Raw genomic sequence first — 24283 nt, 5'->3', positions numbered from 1 at the left:
TTTGTTTACACCAGCATCACCACAAACAGGACTAATGTACTGGGCTACGGCGTCCGTACAGTGTTACTACGGGATAGGAATTTTTCAGCTCTATTAGATGTGGTCCTGTGTGTGGCCCGTCACTGACCACATATGGGGCACATGACTGTAGTTCAAAATAAAAAGTTTAATAAAAATGTGCTGGGCCCTAGCCGGTTCGCTCAGTGGTTAGAGCACTGGCCCATAGACTGAAGGGTCCTGGGTTTGATTCTGGCCAAGGGCACCTACCTTGGTTGTAGGCTCGATCCGCAACCGTGGTCAGGGCACATGCGGGAGGAAACCAATCCATGTGTCTCTCTCACATTGATGTTTCTTTCCCCCCCACCCCACCCCCTTCCACTCTGAAGAACAATGGAAAAAATATCTTAGGGTGAGGATTAAAAAAATAAATTTAAAAAAATGTGTTGGCATGATGTAGATATTAAAGGTGACGATGAGAGTTGAACTAAAACTGGGAATCAGTTATGCTTCCCACTGTAAAAAATCTTAGATCCTTTGTGCATTGCTTTTTGCGTCTACTGGTCAACCTAAACCTGAGATACAAGTCAAGGGAGTTGGGAGGGAGTAAGGAGGGTAAGAAGGAAAGGAAGACTTTCTGTACTCAGAAAATATATATAGTATCTGGAAAATTGTGAAAGTAATAATACTGGCATATTATGCCAGTGGATATGGTGAGAAGAAGTGGGCAAGACTTAGAAACTAGTTTTAAACACAGACACAAATAGCTGGTACAAGTATAGATACACCTAAGCTTGGAACTAGGTCTCACTGTTGAAAGCTGCATATTAACAAAAGGTTTAGCTGCCAGTGTTTTAAAAGTGAAACTATAGACAGAATTTGAACCCTGGACTTTTAGTCCATTAGGGCAAGGTGGATTGCAGAGTAGCAGTACATCTCTCAGCCAGTATTTCCCTTTATGGTATGCTAGCCATGCATACAGACACCTGTTTTGTCAGCTCATGGGTGAGGGGAGAATATTCTGCAGCTGTTGTCTTAGTCAGGATCATGTTTTTCCTTTGGCTTATCTGTTCTTCATAAGGGGACGGTGTGTGTACGAAGTAGTGCTGAAGATTGTCATCCGGGTGCCTTCTCTTGGAGACTTCAAGACTTTGCCAAATTAAAAGTTAGTGCTTCACAAAACTTAGGCTGAAGACTTTCTGCAGGAACATTTCTTTTCATAATATATTTTTAACAAATTATGTGAATTTAAAAAGAAGAGTGATTGATTCCTTTTTTTCCATTCTCCTTAATTTCCCATCGTCTAAATTCCAAACTAGTTACAAAATATGAAGCTCCAAAGATTTCACTTTAGAGTTTTTGAAACTTAGAGAAACTGTCTTGTACAAAAAAAGTTTTAATTATTGATTAGCCTTCCTATGGAAGAAAATATTTAAAATGGGAATTCAAGATGGCTTAAAGCATTTAAATTTTTTCTATGTGCATATCTTTTGATTTTATATGGCATAGGAGGAGTCAGCTGAGACCAAAGTCTAAAGGATATATTTGCCTGGAGAAGTCATCCAATCCTGAGTCATTCTGGAACTTATATTATCCTACATCCAAAAAGAACAAGGGCATAGTATTTGTGAAGGGCAGATTTGAGTGTGCTTCCTAACGTCCACTCAGGAAATAGCAAAGAATGAAATGTAATCAGAATATTTAGGGGAGGTAATTTTTAAAAATATATATATATTGATTTCAGAGAGAGAAAAGGAGGGGGAGAGAGAGAGATAGAAACATCAATGATGAGAGAGTCATTGATCGGCTGCCTAGCCTGTAGCCCGGGCATGTGCCCTGACCGGGAATCGAACCCCGATCGCCTGGATGCTAGGTCGATGCTCAACTGTTGAGCCACGCCCGACCGGGTGGTAATTATTTAATATATATTAAGCCACCATTGTTAGTTATGTAAATTTTTGGATTAAGTAAAACTGCATTTTCAATTTTGGCTTTAAATTGCTATTTTCTAATCCTCTAATAAAGTTTCAGGAAGAATCTTAAATTTACATTAGTTCTCACAACAAAACCTGATTTGTGTTTTTCTTTTGGGGAGTATTTGTGCAGTAGGGGAGCTCTTTAAACTTTGGTTTTTGCCCACTGTTGTTGGTTAGGTTTGTTTGAAAATAAAGGCATTGCAGCTTCTTCTGTGGGCCTTCTTGAATTTCATAGGATCTCTATAGGCGATCTTTTTATATCCATCTAAAAGTCCTTAGCCTTTATCTAAAATTGTTTCCAGTCTGGATTCCTTGCTCATCTAGAAGTCCAGTAAGATTTTTCTCCCTATATACATAGAACTTGACACTGGGCCTAGTACATGGTGGTTTCCTTAATAATTCAAACAATTATGTTACATAATCAGTAGAGTAATGGTGGTTCTGTAGGTGTTTTCAGCACTTCTACGGGCCTGATAGTAATCATATATTTACCTCAAATCAACTGCTTTTGACTTAAGCTAATAGAGTTGAGGAAGGAAGCAATACCTAATGGTTCTGAATCATTTCAGATTCCTTTGGAAGTCTAAAAGTATGTAGTACTCTCTTTCCTGAAAAAATGCATATGTGTACTTAAAAACGTTTATAAGTAATTTCAGGGAGTTCAGGACTCTGAAACCTATCCTCGACCTTTTTGTGTGGAAGAGGAAAGTTAGAGGTAATTTCCCCCCATGTCCACCTTGATCAATATATATACACAATTGAAGAGTATCTTTTTAAATTTGCACATAATTTATGAAGGCTTTCTAAGTTCAACTGTCACTGCTTCAGAAAGGTGATATTTCATAGTGGCTAAGAGTACAGGCTCTGGAACCAGTCTGCCTGGATTCAAATACCAATTAATTAATGTACGACCTGTGTGACCTTGGGCAAGTTGCTCAAGTTCTCTATTTCTTCAAATGAATTATTATAAGAATTACATGAGTTAATACATGTAAAGTGCTTAGAACAGAAAGTGGTACTCAATAAGTGCTAGCTATTGTTACTAAGTATTATTATCTCACAGACAGGATTACTGTTGAATACCTGGCCAAGTGAGGTTCTCTGGACTTTTTCCTGGATTGAGGGCTGCCTTTTTCTAATTTGCACAGACACCCTATGAGATAATATCCTCCCTGCAAACAGATGCATGTCTTTATGGAGTATGCCAAGGTAAACTTTCTTTTAGGGTAGGCCTGCTTTACCTTATTTCTGTGAAGATAGTTGCTTACAATTTTATGAGAAAAACAAAGATCCAGATCCTATAGGGCTCCTCTTTTCCTCAGTACATCAGTCACTCTTTTCCTCTGAGCAGAGTAACTGCTGCTGCTCTTCTTGTCCATAATGTGGAAGTTTGGTTGTGCCTATTATTCTCTTTTCCTAGCCCGTTGCTGTTTCCACTCTACTCTTTTTTTTTTTTTTTTTTATGATAAAAGATTGAATAGAGATTATGTAAACTATTAGGATTTATGATTCAGTGGAAGAAAAAAAATTTATGATTGCTTCCTCTTCCTCTCCCATTAGAGGTAATAATTATCCTTGTGCTTGTCTTTCTTTTTAACTTTATTGCATATTTATTCCTAAACAATATATTGAAACTTCATGTAAATAGAAACTGTGTGTGTGTGTGTGTGTGTGTGTGTGTGTGTTCTGCTACTTGCTTTTTATTTTTTAGCTCCATATTATATGCTTGAGTTTCATCTATGTATAGTATTCCATTGTATGGCAGTACTTCAGTTTATCCATTCTACTGTTCATGGACATTTTGGCTATTGTTTTGCTACTATACACAATACTACCATCAATAAATATTTTTATTCATGTTTTTAAATGCACATGTGCAAATTTCTCTAGGGTATGAAAGCTAAGACTGGGATTACTGAATAACAGGGAACGCACATTGTCGGCTTTACTAAAGAATGCCAAATTAATTCCGAAAGTAGTTGCACTAATTTATGCTCCCATTGTCAGAGTTTGAGAATATTGCCAGGAGCATTTTCGGAGGCCCTCTTCACTCGTCCAGTAGTGGTAAGGCTGAGGAATGAGTGAGGAGGCTGGTAATAGGTGATCTTATTCTGAGCACGTAGTGCTTTGGGGCCCACGTTGACTCCTGCCCAGAGTGGTTTAAAGGACGAGGGGAGGGGCGGTCTTGTCTGCAGCATACGGAACACTAGTGTTCTCTTGATTCAGGAGTACTTGGAGCTCTAGTGCTTGCCTGACTGTTGAAGTTGGAGAAATGAAGTTTGGGGTAAGGGTGGATTTATTCTGAGCATTTGGAGCTTTAGGGCTTCCTCTCAACTCTGCCAATGGAGATGTCCTGGGGGAGGGGTGGTTTTGTATAGAATCTATAGAGCCCCTCTTGTCAAACTTGTTAATTATTGCTAGTCTGGAAGATGTGAAATAGTATCCTATGGTATTAATTGCATTTCCCCTTTTCACTCTAAAAATCCAAAATTCTCTCTTTTCTATGTCAGACTTGGTCATATAACTTTACTGCTGATTTCTAAGCTAAACCCCATGATCATGTGGGTTCATCATCAAGTACATGTTGCATGTACTACACACCCAAGATTTCTCAGTACAACAACTGAAACTTTGACTTTGGTGGCTCTTGTCTGTAGACCTGCAGGGAAATCTATTCTGCCTTGTGTTGTCACCACTGGAGTCATTGAGTCAGGAACCCTATACCATCTGTTCGCTCTGCCCAGGCAGTTGAATTGGTGGCTCTCACTGCATATTGTTACCTGGCCTCAAAAAATACATCAATATGTCTACACTGACACTTTTTGCACCTCATCTGGGGCTTCTATCAAAATACTGGCCCCATTAAACTTGCCATTTTAAAATCTAAGAATCACAGCTATTGGTGATAGTCTGTAAGGAAAATGCTTTGGCTACCACAACCATGGCTGTAACTCCCTCTGCTTTACAGGCCAAAGCTTTATGCAGTTTTAACGTTCATGCCTTTCCTGTACCCCTTAGTGCTCTCACAGCAGCCAGCCTCAAAATTCACAAAAATAACACCGGAGAAGGTCAAGGTATGCATTGTACTCTGATGATCTGTGGCACTTCCTAGGTGGCTCTCTGGTTGTTGCATATATCCTGCTACCCCACCTCGTTTACTCATTACATTCATGCTAGGAAGCATTACAAAGATGATGCTAGCATCTGCAGATTCCAACTGAGTTACTATATGTTCTCTAAAAGTAGCTCAGACCATTGCTCAGGACTGTGCCTCATTTGTCTCCTTAAATTTGTAATACGCGCAAACCTGTAAAGACAGATGTGGGCAATGAGACATACCCTTCTAGGTTTCTTTCTCAGCCCTCAAAGGATTTCATCCATCTTCCTGTTGTTCGCTGTAAGAACATTACTGAAGAGTTTTGTAAGCTCTTTCCTAAATGGATTGAAGTCTGCTGTAGAAGGACTGCCACCCTTGTTAACGTTCTCTCACCTTATGGAAATACCATGTAAGGCACCCAGTTCACAAAAGAGATATATAAGAAATCTCAGTTCCACAAGGTTAAACATGATTATAACAGACATTCCCAAAGTGTAAAAGGAGTAGAAAAGGGACATGTAGTCCTAACAAAAGTTATGCTAATACAAATCTTAAATGAGCCAAAACCCTTCCTAGTGCCCAAATTAGCATAAGAATAACTCCCAACAGATAAATTGGTTTGAACCCAGATGAAATTGTCATGGGAAAACCCATGAGACAATTCCCGTACACCTTGACTGACTCATGATTTCCAAATGCATGTTTCTAATAATATTGTGAGCAACTGAAAACCCATTATGAGTCGTCTGAAGTGTTATCATTTACAGGTATGTGAAGCATTCCCAGACCCTCCAACCAACTCAGCATCAGCTACTCCTACCAAGAAAGACTTCATTGGATCCACGCTCAAGAGGACTGTCACAGGTTTTCCTCACCCCCCTACGTTGCTGTAAAGTGCCAAGACCATAAGACTTGGGTACGTGTATCACAGCGGCAAGAGTGCCAGCGCCCACAAAGACCCATTGGACCTATCAGCTCCTCTCTTTGACCAAGCAGACACGATAGCTAACCAGCAAAGCAGAGTAAGCCAAGTGCCTCTGCATGAGATCATCAGCTGATTAACACACAAGAAAAAATAATTTAGACCCAAGCCCTAGCTTTTCTTGAGAAGCTGGGATTTGAAGGAGCTATTCTGAGATCTGTGCTCCTAGCAAGTGACTGATAACATTATAGACTGGATCAGTAGCTGATTTGAGAGACTGAGTTGTAATTGAGTGAAAAATAGACAACGAAATCTTGAAGAATTGCACATAAGTGCAAGCCAAATTTAACTCTCCAAGTAGTATCTGTTGGACTGAGAAATTGCTAAACCAAACCTGTGACAGGACAGGTTATTTGGGTGTCTCTCTCTGTCTTTGTTGCCTGTTACTGTTACATTGCTTTCTGTGTTGTCTCTGTAGGCCCAGATGTTCTCAGATAATTCACATTGCCCTGACTGTGGACAACAGTGGTTTCCTAGTTTAGAACTAGGCCATTGGTTGTACCAAACTGAACTTATTGAAAATGAATGTTACCAAGTATTCTTAGACCGTATTAACAGAGCTGATTATTGCCCGGAGTGTTACCCTGATAATCCTGCTAATAGAAGCCTTGTTCTTCCTTGGTCTTTCCCACTTGAGTGGGCTCCCCAAAATCTTACCAGGTGGACCTTTGAAAAAGCTTGCCATCCGTTTCTTCTGGGCCCTCCGCTGGTTAGAAAGAGGATACATGACTCTAGAATAGCTGGTTTTAACCCTGCATTGCAGTTAATCTTGACCAGAACCGACACAACCTTAAACAAAAAACTTGGCCACAGCAAATAACTTCATAAACAGTCAAAATCATGGAGGCTCTAGAGAGTTTTGTACTAGTAACCCAAGGAAGATGGAAAAATGACTCCTTTTAAATCTGATCCAGACTGTCACTACTTTGGGGGAACTGCTTAAATTGTTGGGTCTGTTGCCATGGTCTACAACTATTCTGTTCAGCATGAATTTAATCAGTATTCCAGCCAGACTGTTCATCTAGAACCAGAGTATTTCATGATCCCTATGTTTTGGAATTAGCTTACCCCTTCTAAAAAACTCCACAGCCTAATTATTGACATACAAGACAAGGTAGTCCTGGAGGAGATGCCCCATACTGTGCATACCATGATATTTCTAGTGATAACTTCTGTGGAAAAGCATCTTCGTGGTAGCTGGATTCTAGATTATTTTGGTAAAACAACTAGACATTTTAATAAGAAACTACATTGTTCTAAGTTCCACCTCTTATACATTAGTCATTGATTTTATATGTAATTTATTCATCATTGGCTCTATTTGGCCTCAGTGTGGCTTTGACATTATCAATAGCTGGTCACCGTCAGAGAAGTCACATTCTGTCAGGCAACACCTGCCTAGGTTACACAAAAACATGGAGAAATGCCACTGTCTATACTTCCTTGGCTCTACATAAACAAAGACCATCCTGTCTTTGTGGTGACTGAACTTAAAATGTCCTACCCAGGAAATGGAAAAATGCCTGTAGGAGATAGGCTACAATAGGAGCTATCAAGCTTGACTACATATATATTATGAGCAGTCAAAGGGAAGCATCTTTCTTAAAACCAAGAAGGTCTTGCTGGGCGTTAGCTACATTCTGGCCTTCACTTGTTCATGAGAATCGTGGAACCAGAGCTTGGGTTAGAAACTTAGAACTGTGGAGGCATCTCAGAGGCCACCAAACAAATTTAAAATTCCACTGAAGATGCTAGATAATCCCGTGCTTGTGTAGCACCTCAACAACGTTCTCAGGGTCCCAGGTTCTTTCTGCTTTTCCCCTCTGGGATCCTTATCTCATTGGCTTTTGTCCTCATAGTGTCCTCAGTGATTACAGTGTGGCTTGTTGCTGCTCCAGACATTTCAGTCCCAAAGGCTGGAAGTAGGAGCAAAAAGCTTTCTCTTTCCAAGACTGTCTTATTTGAAAAGGAAATCTTTCCTAAAAGTCCCTCACTGATTTCCTCTTACATCTCATTAGAAGGTACTGGTTCACATAGGAGCCTGGGAAGCCAGGCAAAGGGAAATGGGGCCAGCAGTGCCTGGGTAGGGCACATTGTCTCTCCTAATAAAATGAAGGCTCTTTTAGGAAGGAAGAAGTGAGGAATGAATGGCTGTTTTTATGCAAGAACTCATGCCTGCCACATGTGAAACCTGAGTTATTTGTTAGTCTGTATAAAGAATGTACCCCAGAGATCTACCCTGTATCTGCCTTATGTTTCTCGTGATGGAAGTTCTTTTCTGTTATTTTGCTGAATAAACTGTGTGGACTGTTAAACTGAGTGAAGACTAGTAGTTTATCATTAACCTTTGATTAAGAACTCCTTCACTATCCTAAAGCTTGATCCAGAAAGTGAACATTTACTTTGAGGTATTGCTTTTGAGGATGATGTTATGATCAATATTATTCCCTAAATTTTTTCAGATACCTGCTAAGAAACACTCTACATATGTGCAATTTCAATTACCAGCAAAATAGAGAAGAGGTCTTTTATTTTCGTTTTAATCCGTTTCTCCTTTTAGTAGTAAAGACAAATTTAATGGCTATATATTCCATTGATTTTCAAATCAGTACCTGGATGAGCTTGTCAAAAATTGCAGATTTCTTGGTCTTACAGAAATCTTGATTCCTTGGGTTGCTTGCTGGGCCCAGGAATCTGTATTTTATAAATAGTGCCTTAGGAGCCTTGTATATCTGGCTTAGAAGGATGGGAACTGAGTGCTCTTAATGCTACAAGATAGTGATAGACAATTGTACTTTGCTGGTGACATAAAGAGATTTCCTGTCAGACTGAAGGTCACTTCATATTTCAGGTTACAACTCGGTCAGATGTTTCTCATTAATTAAAATGATTGCACCATTGTAGCCCTCCTCACAAACAGTTCTGTATGGTGAGTATATGGGCAAAAGAAAGGAATAAAAAATATTAATTTTAATATTACATTAAGAAGGGTACTTTGCCTTCAGACATGGTTATCACATACCTGTTCTATGGTTCACTCCAAAATAACATCATGTGGGAGAGTTCATAAAATTAAGCAAGGGAGAAAATTTAGGAAGTTTTTTAGCTCTTCAGCTTAGGTCATTTCAGTATGACTATACTTGGCTTAAAATATTGTAGGTCATTCTAGAATACTCCACTTCAGAGTTATGAATAATGAATTTTAAAGTATAAGTATGTTCCTGAAATTAATTTTCATGACAGACTATCTGGAGGGTTATCCACTATTTTGGATTATATAAGCCCATATCAATCTTCCATACTGTGGAGGCATTGATAATATTACTTACACATAGTGGTGACCATTTTAAAAATGACTTTTATAACTACCTGTTATTTTATGGCAGACCTGGGAGTGGAAGGTTAATGGAACATGCCTGGGCAGGTGGGGAAGAAAATGTCTCATCAAAAGAAAGCTGTCCTGGGTTGTAGGTTACAGTTAAGATTCATCTCTAAGTCACAGGAGAAAGAACCCCAGGCAAGCAGGCAAGCCCAGGCAAAAAAAGAATTCTGGCATTCAAAGAGTATGTGGCCATCAGCATATTATAGATATCTGTCAAGTGAGATGAGTCATACCCCTTCCAGCTCTTTAGTTTCCCCTGGCAGCCCTTGAGTCTCCCTGGAATCTTGGGAACACAACTTGGAAATGACTTGTTACAGAAGAAAAATGATGGCCTTGGAGCCAGCTGACCTGGGCTTGTCTTCAAATTGTGACTGTTGAATGACCTTGGGCGATTTAAGCTCTGTATCCATTTTCTTCATCTGGAAAAGAGAAGGAATAATCATAGTCCATACATCACAAGATTGTTGTGAAGATTAAATGAGTTAATACATAAAGTGCTTTGCAGGCTGCCTGGCCCAAAGAATGTGCTTAATAAATGTTAGCTATTATTGTTGTTGTGTATGTTTTGTTATTTGTCTCTGTAGCAGGATTGTAAGTTGTTTTGGGGCCATGATATCTGCTGCTTTTTATCTTTAGAGCTTAAAATGGCATCATTCACTAATATGAGCATTTAAAAGTAGAAAAAAAGATATATACTTATTGGGTCCTGACTGCCATACGTTTTTCATGATGGCATTTATATCTAAACTACTGTCCTGGATTTACTGATTCTCTTACTTCCTTCTCAGCTGCTAAACTTCTAATTTTCCTCTCCTTTTTTTAAAGAAATATTCACATCTTGGTGTTGCAGATACCAGTGCTTCCTGATACCTGCCTCTTCCCTCTTCTGCACGTCTCCTCCAGGCCTCCATCCCCTCCCCTCTTTCTGCCTGGTGCCCCTGGCCAGACTAGAGGTTTTCAGGATGGAATCGAGGTTGGGTGAGGTCCTACTGTTTCCCCACAGCTTTTCCTTGTCCTGTCTCCTCCCAGCTGGCTGTGATAAAATATATGGGAGACTGTGGTTGAATGGTGACTGGAATGTAAGTTCATTGCCTGTGGGCTGAAAGTGTGGCCTTTTCCCCACAGAAGCTAATATATTTTATTTTATTACTCATTTAAAAAACTACTAACTACATCCAACGTATGGAAAAGTGCAGAAAATAACATTTACCTATGTACTCAGATCACATGAACGTTTTGCCGCATTTATCTGTGTTCTTTCTTTTAAAAGATACGTTACAGATACAGTTAAATCCCATCCTTATTCTCAGCTGATTCCTGGCCTTCCCTCGCAGAAGCAAGCACTAAGTGGAAGTTGATGTCTATCCTTTCTATTCGTGTGCTTAATTTTTTATTTTATGTATATTTAAACAATGTACAGAACAATAAAAAGAATTGGACACTTTCAAATTTTTATTAGTTATTTAATAAATATGTAATACACATCAGCTTGTGGAGTTACCCTGACAACATTTAGTTTTGTTTGTCAGAGTTTGCTAAACTTGCTTGTGCTACTGCAGCGCAAAGGTCATTCGGTGTACCTGACAGTGAACACCTAACGGGTTGTCAGAGCATTGCCATTGGTACAGGAGTTGTCGCACAGAGAGTAGCCACAACTGCAGAAGAAGCAGTGAGACGAATTTGTGTACCTCTTTAAAGAAGTCTGAGGATATTGAAATGAAGGAAGGCATTCCTCATTCTACCAGCTGGTGCGATCTCCGTAAATAGAGAATAAAGCCTTATTGCTTTAACCTGTCTCAGGCCCTCCTGGGGGCAGTTGAAGCAAAATGATAAAAGTTTTGCTGTAAATTTCAGGGTCACAGGGAAGTGGAGATAACCGACAGTGATGAGCCTAAGTTTCACATACGTGGAAAATGAATCATTATCACCTCCACATATGGGCACTGAAAACTAACATTTTATGGTTGAGTTTGAAAGGATTTCACTAAACATAAATGTTTTTATGCCATATGAAGCACATGGGGTCTTCATCTGTTCATTTTTGCGAAAGATCCCTTCAAAGGTATCTTTTTTAGACATAGGTACGGAATGGTTTTTCCTACAGCTGCAGAAAGTCTCCAGCATCGCCATTTCCATCAGGATGAGGCTCTGCTTCACTTCCATTATGCAGTCCAGAGGTTCCTAATGTGCACACTTCCTGCTATGGATTGGACACATTCAAAAGGTTGACCTGCTTCTGGCATAGTGGCCTCCAGATCTCCCAGATACCCCAGCATGTGACTTGTGAGGATGTGTCAAGAAGGTCCATGTTTGTACCATTTCTAACTTGCAGCCTTGAGGGAATTCCACTTCAACTATGAACATGTGAACAGGATACATTATAAAGGGCCCGAATGCAGTGGGCTGCAGGAATGGCACGTGCCTTGAAACAAGAGAGGTGTATATTGAGCATTTGTAAGATTACAGAAATGCGTGTGATGGTTCCTTTGCAGGTTGTTTATTGGCTGCAACCTAGTAATACATTTTGTTTCCAAGTAACACATTTTGAAAGCGTTGCATTATAAAGGATATTCGACCTGCAATAAAATGTACAGATTTTAAATTTGATGACGATTGTAACCACCACCTCAATAAATATATGAAATACTTTCTGGACCCCAAAACGTTTTCTCATGCTCTTTTCCAGTCAGTATGTCTTCCCCCAGCAACTACAGATACGTTTTTTTAATGACTGTAGTCCACAGGCCTGTACCAGTAGAAAGGAGGCCTGTCCCTAACTCCTCCCTTCCCTCATTCATTCATTCATTCATTCATTATTATTTTCAGTTAAAATATGGAGTTCTTACTTTACACCAGGCACTGTGCTAGGCATTTGGGATTAAAATTTTAATTTGTAAAATTAAATTTTACAAAATTGTACTGAGAGAAAGATACAAAGTAAGCTAGTTGGCCAGCCTCTTAAAATATAACACTTTCTTTACAAAGCTTTTTCACACATATATATATTTTTTATTGAGTTAAAATAAAACATTGGTATATAGCATTATATAAGTTCCAGGTGTGCAACATTATAATTTGACATCTGTATATACTGCAAAGTGATCACCACCAAAAGTCTCGTTACCATCCTTCACCATACAATTGACCCCATTCCCCTCTGGTAACCACCAACATGTTCTCTGTATCTGTGGGTTTTGTTTTGTTTGTTCATTTTGTTGTTGCTGTTTTTTAGATTCCACATACGAGTGAAATCCTACAGTGTTTGTCTTTCTCTGTCTGACTTATTTCGCTTAAGCCCATCCATGTAGTTACAATGGCAAAATTTCATTCTTTTTTATGGTTGGGTAGTATCCCATTGTGCGTGTGTACTGCAGCTTTCCCATTCACCCAGTGACGGAGACGTAGGTCATTTCCATGTCTCGGCTATTACAAATAATGCTGCCGTGAACATAGGGGAGCCTATATCTTTTCAAGTTAGTGTTTTCGTGTTCTTTGGACAGACACCCAGAAATGGAATAGCTGGGTCACATGGTAGTTCTTAATTTTTTGAGGATCACATATGGTTTTGTATTTAATCCTCATAGCAATCTTTAATCAGTTTACAGACAATGAAGTATTGTTGGATACTATTGGATAGTATTGTTTTTGACAAAAAATAAGATTTAACTATAAAATGATATAACTCTTTTTGTTGCTTTTAAATTGCCTCTGCTTTTGATTCCTTTTGATACCCTTCATATGTAGCTCATAATAATTAATCTATGTCTTCTTTAAGTACTGCCTAAAAAGGCATTGTATAAAGAGAGACTTCTCTATATTTTACAAAGAATACCACAAAGAAGGCAGTGATGAAACGCCTATACTTCTTCCAAATACCAGGGCAGCAGTCTCAGTTTGCAGATAGCCCCTGTGCATTGTTTACTTGTGTAGAGTAAGCTTCTGACAGGCAAACTTGGAGAAATTTACATGGGATGGAAATTGAAGACAAAGGAAATCTGCAGTGAGTAGCTCAGCAGTGACTTAAATTTATACTCATAGAATGACTTTTTATTTCAATTTCATAGATGTTTAAGATTCTGGTCACTTGGTCTTAACTTTTTCATATTCTCTCAGCCACCATGGGATGTATTGGGAGATTATGCATTCCAAGTTACTAATCTGAAGCTTTTTTCTGTTTGTAGACCCGAATTTGGCATGTGATCCTCAAGGCAGAAAACATTCTCTTCATTAGAAAAAGTTTGAGGGAGGAAATATTACTCACACTAAACAGATTTAATAAGTAAAGCTGCAGTAGGCATTTCTCCCATGTCTGACCAAAAAGTCATTTACTTCTTTCATTTTGTTTTAGTGGCTATATATATGCCTTGTTTCCTGAGCCCACGGGAAGCATGAGTCTGTTGGGACTTGGGACAAGAAGAAAACAAGACGTCTTCACAAGGAAAACCAGACACTAACAAACAGTTTCCCAAGGTCTGGAGAGAGACGACACAGCCATGGCGTCCAGAGGTCTTGGGGACACTCCAGAGGGTAAGAGGAGTTTGTACAGCGCGGAGGCTGGTGCTGTAGGAAACCAGGGCTGTGCTGAGAGGAAATCTGTGATGACTGAAACCTGAAGTTTGGAAGTAAAAAAGAATTTAATAGGTTAAGTTCTTACGGTTACTCTTACTCTCTTATATTTACCGAATTTACCATCGTACCCGACCTTAATTATAAATAAGATTCATGTTTTAGAGACGCCAATCGTAGGAACCTATAGTGTTGGAAAAATGCAATGGCTCTTAAAAAGGATCGTAGACAAATCTTTATTTAAAAAAAAAATCAAGATGTTTTTAAAAGTTAAAACAGTGATGTGCTATATATTTAGAGGGGTTCCTTCAATCCTAGGGAAAGATGAAATTTAAATTCATCCTACTTACGTATATATAGAGGGTATATAAAATAGGCAAACTATGAAGTAGATTTTGCAGGAGAGAATAAGAGCATGTTTAAATCTTTTACTAAGGATATTTTTAAAAAATATAAAAGTAGAACAGTATAATGAACCCCCGTGTACTCGACACCTCACTTCAACTACTACCTACATAATGCCGAACTTGTGGCCTGCCTTGGAATATTCAAATGTGAATCCAAGACATTACATCGTTTTATTTGTAAATAGTTTTTTCTCTCTTAAAAACAGGTTTTAAAAAATAACCAAAATAGCATTATCACACCTAAAAGATAAATTAATAGTTATTCCTTAATATCATCACATATCCAGCAAGTATCCACATTTATCCAGTTGTCTCAATCACAGTTGAGTTTTTGTGTGTGTTGTGTTCTCTTTGCATTGGGGCAACACGCTGCATTTGAATGATAGATGTTTTAGATTGCTTTTTTTTTTAAAGTTTTATTATAGAAAATTTCAAACACATAAAAGTAGAGAGATGAAGTGAATGGCTAATATTGTTTTATCTATGCTCCCTCACTTCTCCTTTCCCCCATATAATTTAATTGAAGCAATTTTAGACTTAATAATTTTAGCCATAAATACTTGAATACTTATCTCTGAAAGATAAGGATTTAAAAAACATTATCGCAATACTTTGCTGTTGTAAAGGTTGAACAAAAATTTCTTAGTATCATCAAATATCTGGCATTCAGATTTTCCTGATTGTCTCATAAATATTTCTTTCACAATTGATTTCTTTGACACTGGATCTGAGCAGTGTGGTCCGCACGTTGCATTTGGTTGATGTGTCTCTGAAGTCTCTCTGAGTCAATAGGCCACCACTCCTTTTTCTCTTTTACTTGCCATTTTTTATTTCTTGCTGTTATTAAAGAAACAGCCTTTTGTCCCTTGGAATATCCCACATTCTAGGTTTTACTGATTACATTCCTGAGGCATAATTTAAAAAAAAAAAATATGTCTTCATTGATTTCAGAGAGAGGACAGGAGAGGGAGAGAGAGATAGAAACATCAATGATGAGAGAGTCATTGATCGGCTGCCTCCTGCACTCCCCCCGCTGGGGATCAAGCCCGCAACCCGGGCATGTGTGCTGATCCGGAATCAAACCACGATCTCCTGGATCCTAGGTCGATACTCAACCACTGAGCCACACCGGCCTGGCCTGAGGCATAATTTAATACATTCCTCTGTCCTTGTATTTCTTGGAACCTGGTAGTTTGCTCTAGAAGCAGGATGAGATTCAGGTTCCGTTGTTTTGCAGGAAGACTTCCTAGGTGATACAGTACTTCCATTGCTTTGAATCGGGAAGTTAATGACGTCTGGTTTTCCCTCTTTGTTCAATGTTAAGATTGATCAAGTGGTCCATTCTGGTCGTCCATTATAAAATTCCTCTTCAGCTTTTTCCATAATGGTTTTAGTTACTGCAGTTGACGATTGCCTGGATCCATTATTTCATTAGGAAAGAGGATGAATTTAATACAACCAAAAGTTGGCTCTGTCATTCAGAAGTTTTACATTAGTATATTTGTTAAATTCATGAACATGATAAGAAATTTGTTTATTTTGTCTTAATTTCCTGTAATGGATGTCAAGAGATAATACAATGCCTTATAAAACATAAAAATCTATATAAATATTACTTATTGGTAATCAGGGACCTTGTTAAAATACAAAAGAGGGAATGTTTTTCAATAAAAATGATAAATTTTTTATCTCCATAGACTCTCAAAAGGATTTGGAAAATCCATCAATAAATTCTCAGGCACAGGAGACCACAGTGACAGCAGGTACCACCAAAGAATCTCAGACCCTAAGCCCTACCTCTGGTCTCAACAAAAACCACCAAGAGGTAGAAACAATATATTCAGGAAGCGCAGATACAGGTGACCAATCAGAAAGTCCAGATGAAACAAATGATGGGAAATATCCAAAGGATAAAACAGAACGTAAGACCAACCAGAGTTTTCAGGATGGTGAACAAGAGCATCAGCTCTCTTCAAAAAGTCTGCATGAAGAACCCGTGCATCCTGAAAGCCTGGGAGAAGAACCCGTGCATCCTGAAAGCCTGGGAGAAGAACCCATGCATCCTGAAAGCCTGGGAGAAGAACCCGTGCATCCTGAAAGCCTGGGAGAAGAACCCGTGCATCCTGAAAGCCTGGGAGAAGAACCCGTGCATCCTGAAAGCCTGGGAGAAGAACCCGTGCATCCTGAAAGCCTGCGTGAAGAACCCGTGCGTCCTGAAAGCCTGGGAGAAGAACCCGTGCATCCTGAAAGCCTGGGAGAAGAACCCGTGCATCCTGAAAGCCTGAGTAAAGAACCCGTGCGTCCTGAAAGCCTGGGAGAAGAACCCGTGCATCCTGAAAACCTGGGAGAAGAACCCGTGCATCCTGAAAGCCTGGGAGAAGAACCCGTGCATCCTGAAAGCCTGCGTAAAGAACCTGTGCATCCTGAAAGCCTGTGTAAAGAACCCGTGCATCCTGAAAGTCTGGGTGAAGAATCCTTGCATCCAAAACCCAACCGTTCTCCAGGCAAAGAGGCAGGAAGAGCAGATGCACAGTCAGGGAGTAGCTCTGTTGACCTCCCTGAGGAAGCGAGCAACAGACCCAGAGCTGCCCGGGGAGCCCAGAGTCCTAGTTATTCCAGGGAACAGCTGGAGAGCCAGGGTACACTGAGGAGGCGGCTGGTGGAGCCAGGTGAGAGCGCCCATTGCCCTTCTGTCCTGTCTATATTGCTCTGTCTCTGAGAACACAGCATAAGTCAGGGTCCTTTCCAGAGAACATCTCTTTGCTTGGGCCTTGCCCAAAGTCACATGAAGAACAGTGACCGAGTTGAGATTAGAATGAGGTCTCTTATCTCCTAGACTAGTTCATCCCACTACATTAAATAAACTATTTTTAAACAGTGTTTTCATTTATTTACTGTTTGTATTAATGCAGTGTGATGGGGGAAAAAAGGGCATGCCTTTTAAAAAATTCACCTCTGGCTTTTTCTTTATTTCTCGTGAGCATGTTTTCTCTTACAGTTTTTAAAATCTTTTATTTTTGGGGAAACTAAATGCTACAAAAATTAAGATATGGGAAATTTAAAAACCAGCCTCAATAGTAGAAGTACCCTTAATGCAGTCTTTTCAGTTTTCTAGGACTTGGAGCAAATCAGTTAATTTCTCTATAACTGATCCCCCCCCCCCCCCCCCGTTTGTATATTAAGGGAACAGGCATCACCGCTTCCCTCACTGTAACCAGTAAGTCCTCACTGGGACTCGGGCCCCGTGGGTTCTAGTAGTGGCCCTCCTACTTGGGTGACCTTGGACAAGTCTCTTAACTCCCTGGTACTTTAGTTTCCTATTTGTAGAATGAAGAAGTTGGACAAGAAGCTATCCAGCTGGTCTCTTCCAGCTCTCACCTCCTGGGATAGTTTATTTAATGTAGGATTTGTATTTTATAAGTACTCTGAAGAGCTCAGTCTGAAATGCCTATTTGTCAGTGCAAAGGAGCATAAAATATAAGACATTCTGTTCATCAGAGACTTGACTAAGGGCTAGAAATTCATGTTTCCCTTTAAATTAAATCAGTGGATGATCTCAAATACCATAGGTTTCATTCATTAATAATTAAAAGAGCCTGTAACTTCAGTGACAGCAAGGACGGCTTCTCTCTCACTCGTGTTTTGGTGGCATCTGGCACAGAGAAGCAACTTAATAAATATTTGTTAACTGAAGAAATAAATGAGAGTTGTATGGACCATGATCTGCCTTCGGAATTTCACTGGTATGCAGGTGCACTGAGTAGAGGAAGAAAATACTGTTTTAAAATGTAGTTTATTTGTGGAAAGCAACTTAATATAATGGAATAAACTAACCTAGGAGATGAGAAACCTTGTTGTAATGTCACCTGAGCCACCAGCCATCTCTCTTTGTGACTTTGGGCACAGTCCTTAACATCCTTGGATCTTTTGCCACAATAGGTAAGGTTGGGGCTGTAGTAGGTGATCCTTAAAGATCCTTCAGTCCTTAAATTCTCTGATACGATATTTTAAACATCTATTTTTTTGGTGTGATATGACTACATGAACTACCCTTTGCAGGTGAAGATGATTCTACCTCTTTATGTTAGTACAGTGTGATACTCGAGTTGTTTTCCCAGTAAGGGTTGTGGGCAATACTCAGCTTTCACTGTTGTATTAATATTCTTAACCTTGTATTCCCTGCTTTGTACACATGCCTCCTTCACGAAGAGTTTCAGACTTGCTTTTGTAAGCTGCTTTGTAACTGTACAGTAACCTCTCCTGGCTCTGAACTTAGTGCCTCTGTTATGTGTATACTTGGAGCCCTGAGGAGCCATGCCAGGCTCGAACACTGGAATTCGAGCACCACTGTCCTGTGGTGTTGAACCTTGTGTACAGCTGACATTTCTTAAATCACTTCTTAATTTTGTACATTTTTGGTTGAATCACATAGGTGGGTTTGGCTGCAGTATTAGGACACTTGCCTCTGTACCCTTGATGTAGGGCCAGGGAGGAATTGTGAATGTAACAACGGTGTTCTTCAGTGAATTTCAGGGCACTACATTTTATTCTTCTAAGTGGAATAAAAATAATAGTGAAACTTAAGGAAAAGACAGGAAAAGAGTTAGCCTTGTATAGAAAGAAAATTTTACAAAGTATAGAAATCCTCTTGGTCAAATAACTCTTTGGTTTGGTAAGAGGTAGGAAGCTGTACACACTCTCATTAGCGTACTGCCTAAAAAAAATGCTCTTTCCCCCTCCAGAAGCTGGAAGTCACCCACAAGAAACAGCAGCATTGGAAGAAAACGAAGAGAATGCGCAGGATGCCACAAGCAAGAGTAATAAAAAGGATGTTTTTAGCTACGGTGAGAACAAAGCTGGTCCTAGTACAGTGTTCATTCACATTCAGAAATCCTTGAGAAAATACCTCGAAAATCTGCAGATTTAAACAGTTTAATAATGTTTTTAAAAAATGTTTGCTAGCAGGTAACAGGAAGATAGAGCAATAGAGTTTTAGGGGTTTTTCCTTCAGTGGTGCTGGCTGCTATTTGGCCATCCTTAATAAAATGGGAACTCCCATAGGAGGAGAGGTACTTCATAAATGAGAAACTAAAGCTGCCTTTTCGATTAGGGGATGTTAACCTCTCAAGTAGCCTTTTTATACTTTGACCCTTTGAAAAAATAAAAGGCCTGTAACAGGTGGTAGGTACTTGGAGAAGGTAGAATATCCTGATAGTTCAACATATTGTAACAAAACTACATAAACTTAGCTTTCACCTTTTAACATAGAAATTGTATCTTCAAAAAATTAAATCTAAGAAATCGGAGAAAAAGTATATCTGATAGATTTTAAGAGTGGAAAGCTTAAAGGATTCCGGCAAAAGAAGCCACAACCCATAAAGCCTGACAGCACCCCTCTGCCTCATTTCAGTTCACCACAGGCTCTGCTTGACTCACGTTCTCTCTCATTCTGTCGTTTCTCTGTTTCATTCTCGGACAGGCTCCGCCGTCGTTCTTGGCTTCCTGGTTGTGATTGTTTTGCTAAGCTATGCTCAAAGCTACTGTTCCTCCCCAGCTCAGCAAGTGCTCAAGAATCCAGCCTTGGAGGCCTTCCTGGCTCAGTTCAGCCAGTTGAGGGATGCGTTTCCAGGCCAGAGTGCCTTTCTGTGGCAGAGAGGACAGAAGTTTCTCCAGAAGCACCTCAATGCTTCGCACCCCACCGAGCCGGCCACCGTCATATTCACTGCCGCTCGAGAGGGGAGGGAGACCCTCAAGTGTCTCAGCCATCGCGTCGCGGATGCCTACACCTCCTCCCAGAAAGTCTCTGCCATTCAGATCGACGGGGCCGGAAGAACCTTGCAGGACAGTGACACCGTCAAGCTATTGGTAGACATGGAACTGAGCTCTGGATTTGAGAACGGCAAGAAGGCCGCCGTGGTGCACCGCTTCGAGTCCCTTCCTGCAGGCTCCACCTTGATCTTCTACAAGTACTGCGACCACGAGAACGCTGCCTTCAAAGACGTGGCCCTGGTCCTGACCGTGCTCCTAGAGGACGACACATTAGAAGCAAGCGTCAGCCCAAGGGAAACCGAAGAGAAAGTGAGAGATTTACTCTGGGCCCGGTTTACCAACTCGAACGCTCCCAACTCCTTCAACCACATGGACTCGGATAAACTGAGTGGGCTGTGGAGCCGCATTTCACACCTGGTGCTCCCTGTCCAGCCAGTGAGGACCATCGAGGAACAGGGCTGCCGGCTCTAAGCTAAGCACGGAGCGTTGGTAATGGGAGTTTATTAGGGTTTGTTAAAGACAGTTTAAAAGCCTTCCATGTCTGTGGAAGGAGATTGATGAGGGTGAGGAAATCGCCTGGAATGCACAAGTGAGCTTATTTTAGAAAACACATCTTTTAGTTTTTACTTTTTGTAAAATTTTTCTAATCCAAGCTTGACGAAGGTAAAAGCTGACTTTTTTTTCTTGCTTTTCAAGCAAGTTTGAAATATAGCACACTATATGTAACTGAGGATTTTTAAAAATCTAAAAATATAGCAGCAGAATTATTGCACAGGAAAATAATCTCAGAGTAACTACAGAGTGATTTTTGTTTTCTTAAATTTATCTTTATTATTGACAGAATTACAGATGTCCCCGTTTTGATTTTTGTTTTCTTGAGACTCTAAAAATCCTTTTGGGTAGTATTTGGACTAAAGCAATTACAGTTATGAAGCAGTGATAATTAACATTTTTTCTATCATACATTAAATATTCTTAAAATACATTTTAATAGCTTAGTTGTGGGTTTACATTTTACACTCATTTGCAACTTTTAATAGTATGAAAAAAGGAAATTTGTATTCAAATACCTAAATACTATATCTAAGGCACTGTGCTTTTTTCTGTTAATGAGCTGAAGTAAAAGCAGCTGTATTCAAGAAATGTTCTTAAAAATTGGAGACAGTGGGGGAACTGTTTATAATCATTGGGAATGAAGAAATTCTAATTGGATATATCTTTACCTCAGCCTTTTAAAATTATCTAGAGCAGAGATTTCACGCTGTGTCCACTGCGCCCACCCCCTTTGTGTTAGAGCAGTTCTGTTTTGTGTTTCATCGGGATTCTCCGTAAGATTTAATTGGAACAGAGAGTCCCACTGAAAATGAAGTTTGAAAACCACTAAGTGAGGAAACATCTTAGAAGATAGGAATTGCGCAGACGGAAATGAATGTATTAAAATTCACGGCAGGAAGAGGAAAAGCAGAGGTTTACGGTAGAGACGCGCTCTTATGAAAGGTAAAGGCCTGCAGGTGCAGCAGGATGCTTAAAGTAGCATTTTCTAGCATGTTTCTGATACCTTTGTTAATTTCTGTGAATCATCATTTCTGTCTCTCCCGAATGGAATTTTGTAATTGTCTAGGATGAGAGTGAGTGCCCTTTAAGAAAAAAGATTTTAATAACCAATTGAATAGATTTTATAAAGGTACATTAGCATAAATTGGCCATACGGCTGCCTGCTTGTTAAGTAGCGATGGAACATTATATAACGCACCTCATTTCTTTAGCTGCTGGTTAGAAGTTCCGTTCAGTAGGTTAACCATTCGAGAAATGCCAGAGATGTATGCTTTGTGAGAGGAAGCAAAAATGGTAGGTAGTGTCTAAGAGGTTCTAGTGTTCAGTGTAATTATTGGATGGTGTTCTGTGATTGTAGAAAGACTGAGACAGTGTTTATGGAGACTGGAGTTTTTTTGTTTCACATTTCAGCTCTGAAAGCAGAACTCTGGTAAATGACCTTGACCTAAGGAAGGGTCTGTCCCATGACATGGCAGTCCTATCCCCGTGCTCATATACTCCAGGAATGTTTTGACTAGATTTTGGTTTCTCTGCCCTCTATGAGAGCCGACAAGTCACATGATTAAAGTATGCAAGGAGTTTCAGAAACAGTAGGAAGGTACAGGTATGTTTACTGATAGCTAAAAAGCGATCATAAAGACGTGGGGGACAAATTTATTTGAAAATATCTGTCATAGGAAAAACGGATAAATCTATGCTAACCAAGGCCTTACTTGTGGACTAAAGGAACTATTTTCATTTGGGACTTTATGAAGGAATCTTCCAATAGAGTTGAGAAAAGACCTGCCTGAGTAAAAAGTTAAAGTATAGTGAATATAATATCAATCCAATATATACTCAGAGGAAATTGAAGAAAAATCTATATACCATATTCGAATTTTTTTCTGTATTTCTAGATCTCAGATGCTAGCTAGCATTACATCGCACAAGCCGATGGTGCCTTGTAGAACTGTGACGCTGGCCAGCTGGCTGGGCTCCCTCAGGTCTGTAAAGAACCAGGGTGAAGTGTGCGTGTCTGACATGCCAGTGACTCAGGTCACGGCTGAGACAAAGATTCTTATTTCTTTACTCAGTTGAATATGGTTTTTCATCATTTCCTTTTGATATAATTTAGAAAAGGAAATTTCAAAAAGTCCTAATTTTGTTTGCTGTTTAGCCTTGTTAAAAAACACTTTCCTTCCATGTATAAGTGCAATCAACTGAAACTGTTGTCAGTTTTCTACTGTTTCAAAAATCATTTTAAAAAGAAGCAGTCTATTAGCTCTGGGTCTTTGAAAAATGATTATTTTTAAAGCATAAAATTTTATATTTTTAAGTGAACAAATAAAATGTATTATCTAATAGACTCAGGTTAATTTCTACTCGATTGTTTCTATTTTTTACATTTTTCAAGTTTCCAAATTTTCTTTTGTGTGTCTAGTAGTTCATCTTTCATTACTATAGTAGATATTTTGCTTACTTGACTTATGACACCATACATGATACCCAAACATCACCATTTAGTTATTATCACAGAACAAATTGCATCACATTGTATACGAACATAAATCACTTTTAGATTGATACCAGAGTTCTAGAAGCAACTGGTGGAATCAGAAATTGTCTCTGGGCTTGAGTTTTTTCCCCTGTGAGATAGTTTTTAAGGGTTGGCAGAAAAGTTCCAGGGGATTCATATCACTAAAGGAAGTAATGATACTGTTTCTGTTTTTTGAATCAATAAGGCTCAGCATGCCTGTGACCCACCATCCCCCAGCTAAGGACCCCGTTGAACAGTGCTAGCTGCTGAGGTGGTTTTGACCCTTTCACAGTTTTTAATTGTCAGGTTTATGTTTTCACCTGTTAAAGACAGACAGCGTAATGAGCTCTGACATTAAAAATAACAAGCAAATACAGCATGTGAAAGTGATAATTCAGCAACAGGACCTTCACCTGGAATATGTTGGTATATCTCTGACCAAAACTTTTATGCAGCTTTTACAGGTCTCAGGCACTTCAAACACTAATGTTAAATAGAAAATATAATTATTATACCTGCTTAGGGTTATAATTTAATGGGAATAAAGAAGTATTTTCAAATAGCAACATGAAAACTTTTTATCATTTGAAATTAAAACATAATTATAAAAAGAAACCAGTACATCTTTGTAAAGTAGTATCATTTTATAAAAGCAGTTTTTAATCTGTTTTTCAGGTTGAATATGTAATTAAATCAGTATTCATTTTTCTATTTTGTTTACCAATCAGAGCAGAATATATTTAATTTTAAAATTTGTTGAATAGTCATAGTGGTTTTGTTTTTTCAAAATTAAAGTACCTTGAGCACTGAGTATCACTTGATATTTGTCTTTACATGTGTATTTTGAATATTATTGATTACAAATCCCTTTATCATAATCCACCTGGGTTTGCAGCAGCAGCAGCCGCCTTCCTTTGTAGAAGGGCTCACTGCAAAGTGTGCAGAGCACTGTGCTGGTGGCTGGGCTGGGGCAGTGGTGAGACCACCCCCCACCAACAGCCTGTGCCCCAGGAAGATAAGGAACACACCAAATACCA

The 24283-nt window shown here is 39.3% G+C and overlaps 2 protein-coding genes across 3 annotated transcripts in view; both read left to right on the top strand.

Moving 5' to 3' along the window:
- Positions 1-24057, top strand: part of LOC107531046 (torsin-1A-interacting protein 2-like) — a 28538-nt gene extending 4481 nt beyond the window's left edge. The window contains exons 1-5 of one of the 2 annotated variants that reach the window (XM_016205027.2): positions 5901-5986; positions 13783-13961; positions 16105-17076; positions 19150-19251; positions 19887-24057. In XM_016205027.2, coding sequence (XP_016060513.2) covers positions 13928-13961; positions 16105-17076; positions 19150-19251; positions 19887-20647 — 1869 coding nt within the window. In that variant the 5' untranslated portion in view covers positions 5901-5986; positions 13783-13927 and the 3' untranslated portion in view covers positions 20648-24057. Of the gene's footprint in view, positions 1-5900; positions 5987-13782; positions 13962-16104; positions 17077-19149; positions 19252-19886 lie in introns of those variants that run through there. The other variant, XM_016205026.2, reaches the window with a different exon arrangement.
- LOC107531047 (torsin-1A-interacting protein 2) lies at positions 5981-8371 on the top strand. Its single transcript, XM_016205028.2, has one exon. The coding sequence runs from the start codon at positions 6477-6479 to the stop codon at positions 6870-6872; it is 396 nt and encodes a 131-aa protein (XP_016060514.1). The 5' UTR covers positions 5981-6476; the 3' UTR covers positions 6873-8371.
- Positions 24058-24283: the final 226 nt, after the last annotated feature.

Source organism: Miniopterus natalensis, chromosome 19, assembly GCF_054644295.1.
Source record: "Miniopterus natalensis isolate mMinNat1 chromosome 19, mMinNat1.hap1, whole genome shotgun sequence".
In the NCBI taxonomy this organism is placed as follows: Eukaryota; Metazoa; Chordata; class Mammalia; order Chiroptera; family Miniopteridae; genus Miniopterus; species Miniopterus natalensis.
This window is presented reverse-complemented; position numbering and strand designations above follow the sequence as displayed.

What these genes read in the sequence shown, in the direction of transcription:
- LOC107531047 (XM_016205028.2), top strand. Translation starts at nt 6,477, where the DNA reads ATGTTCTCAGATAATTCACATTGCCCTGACTGTGGACAACAGTGGTTT.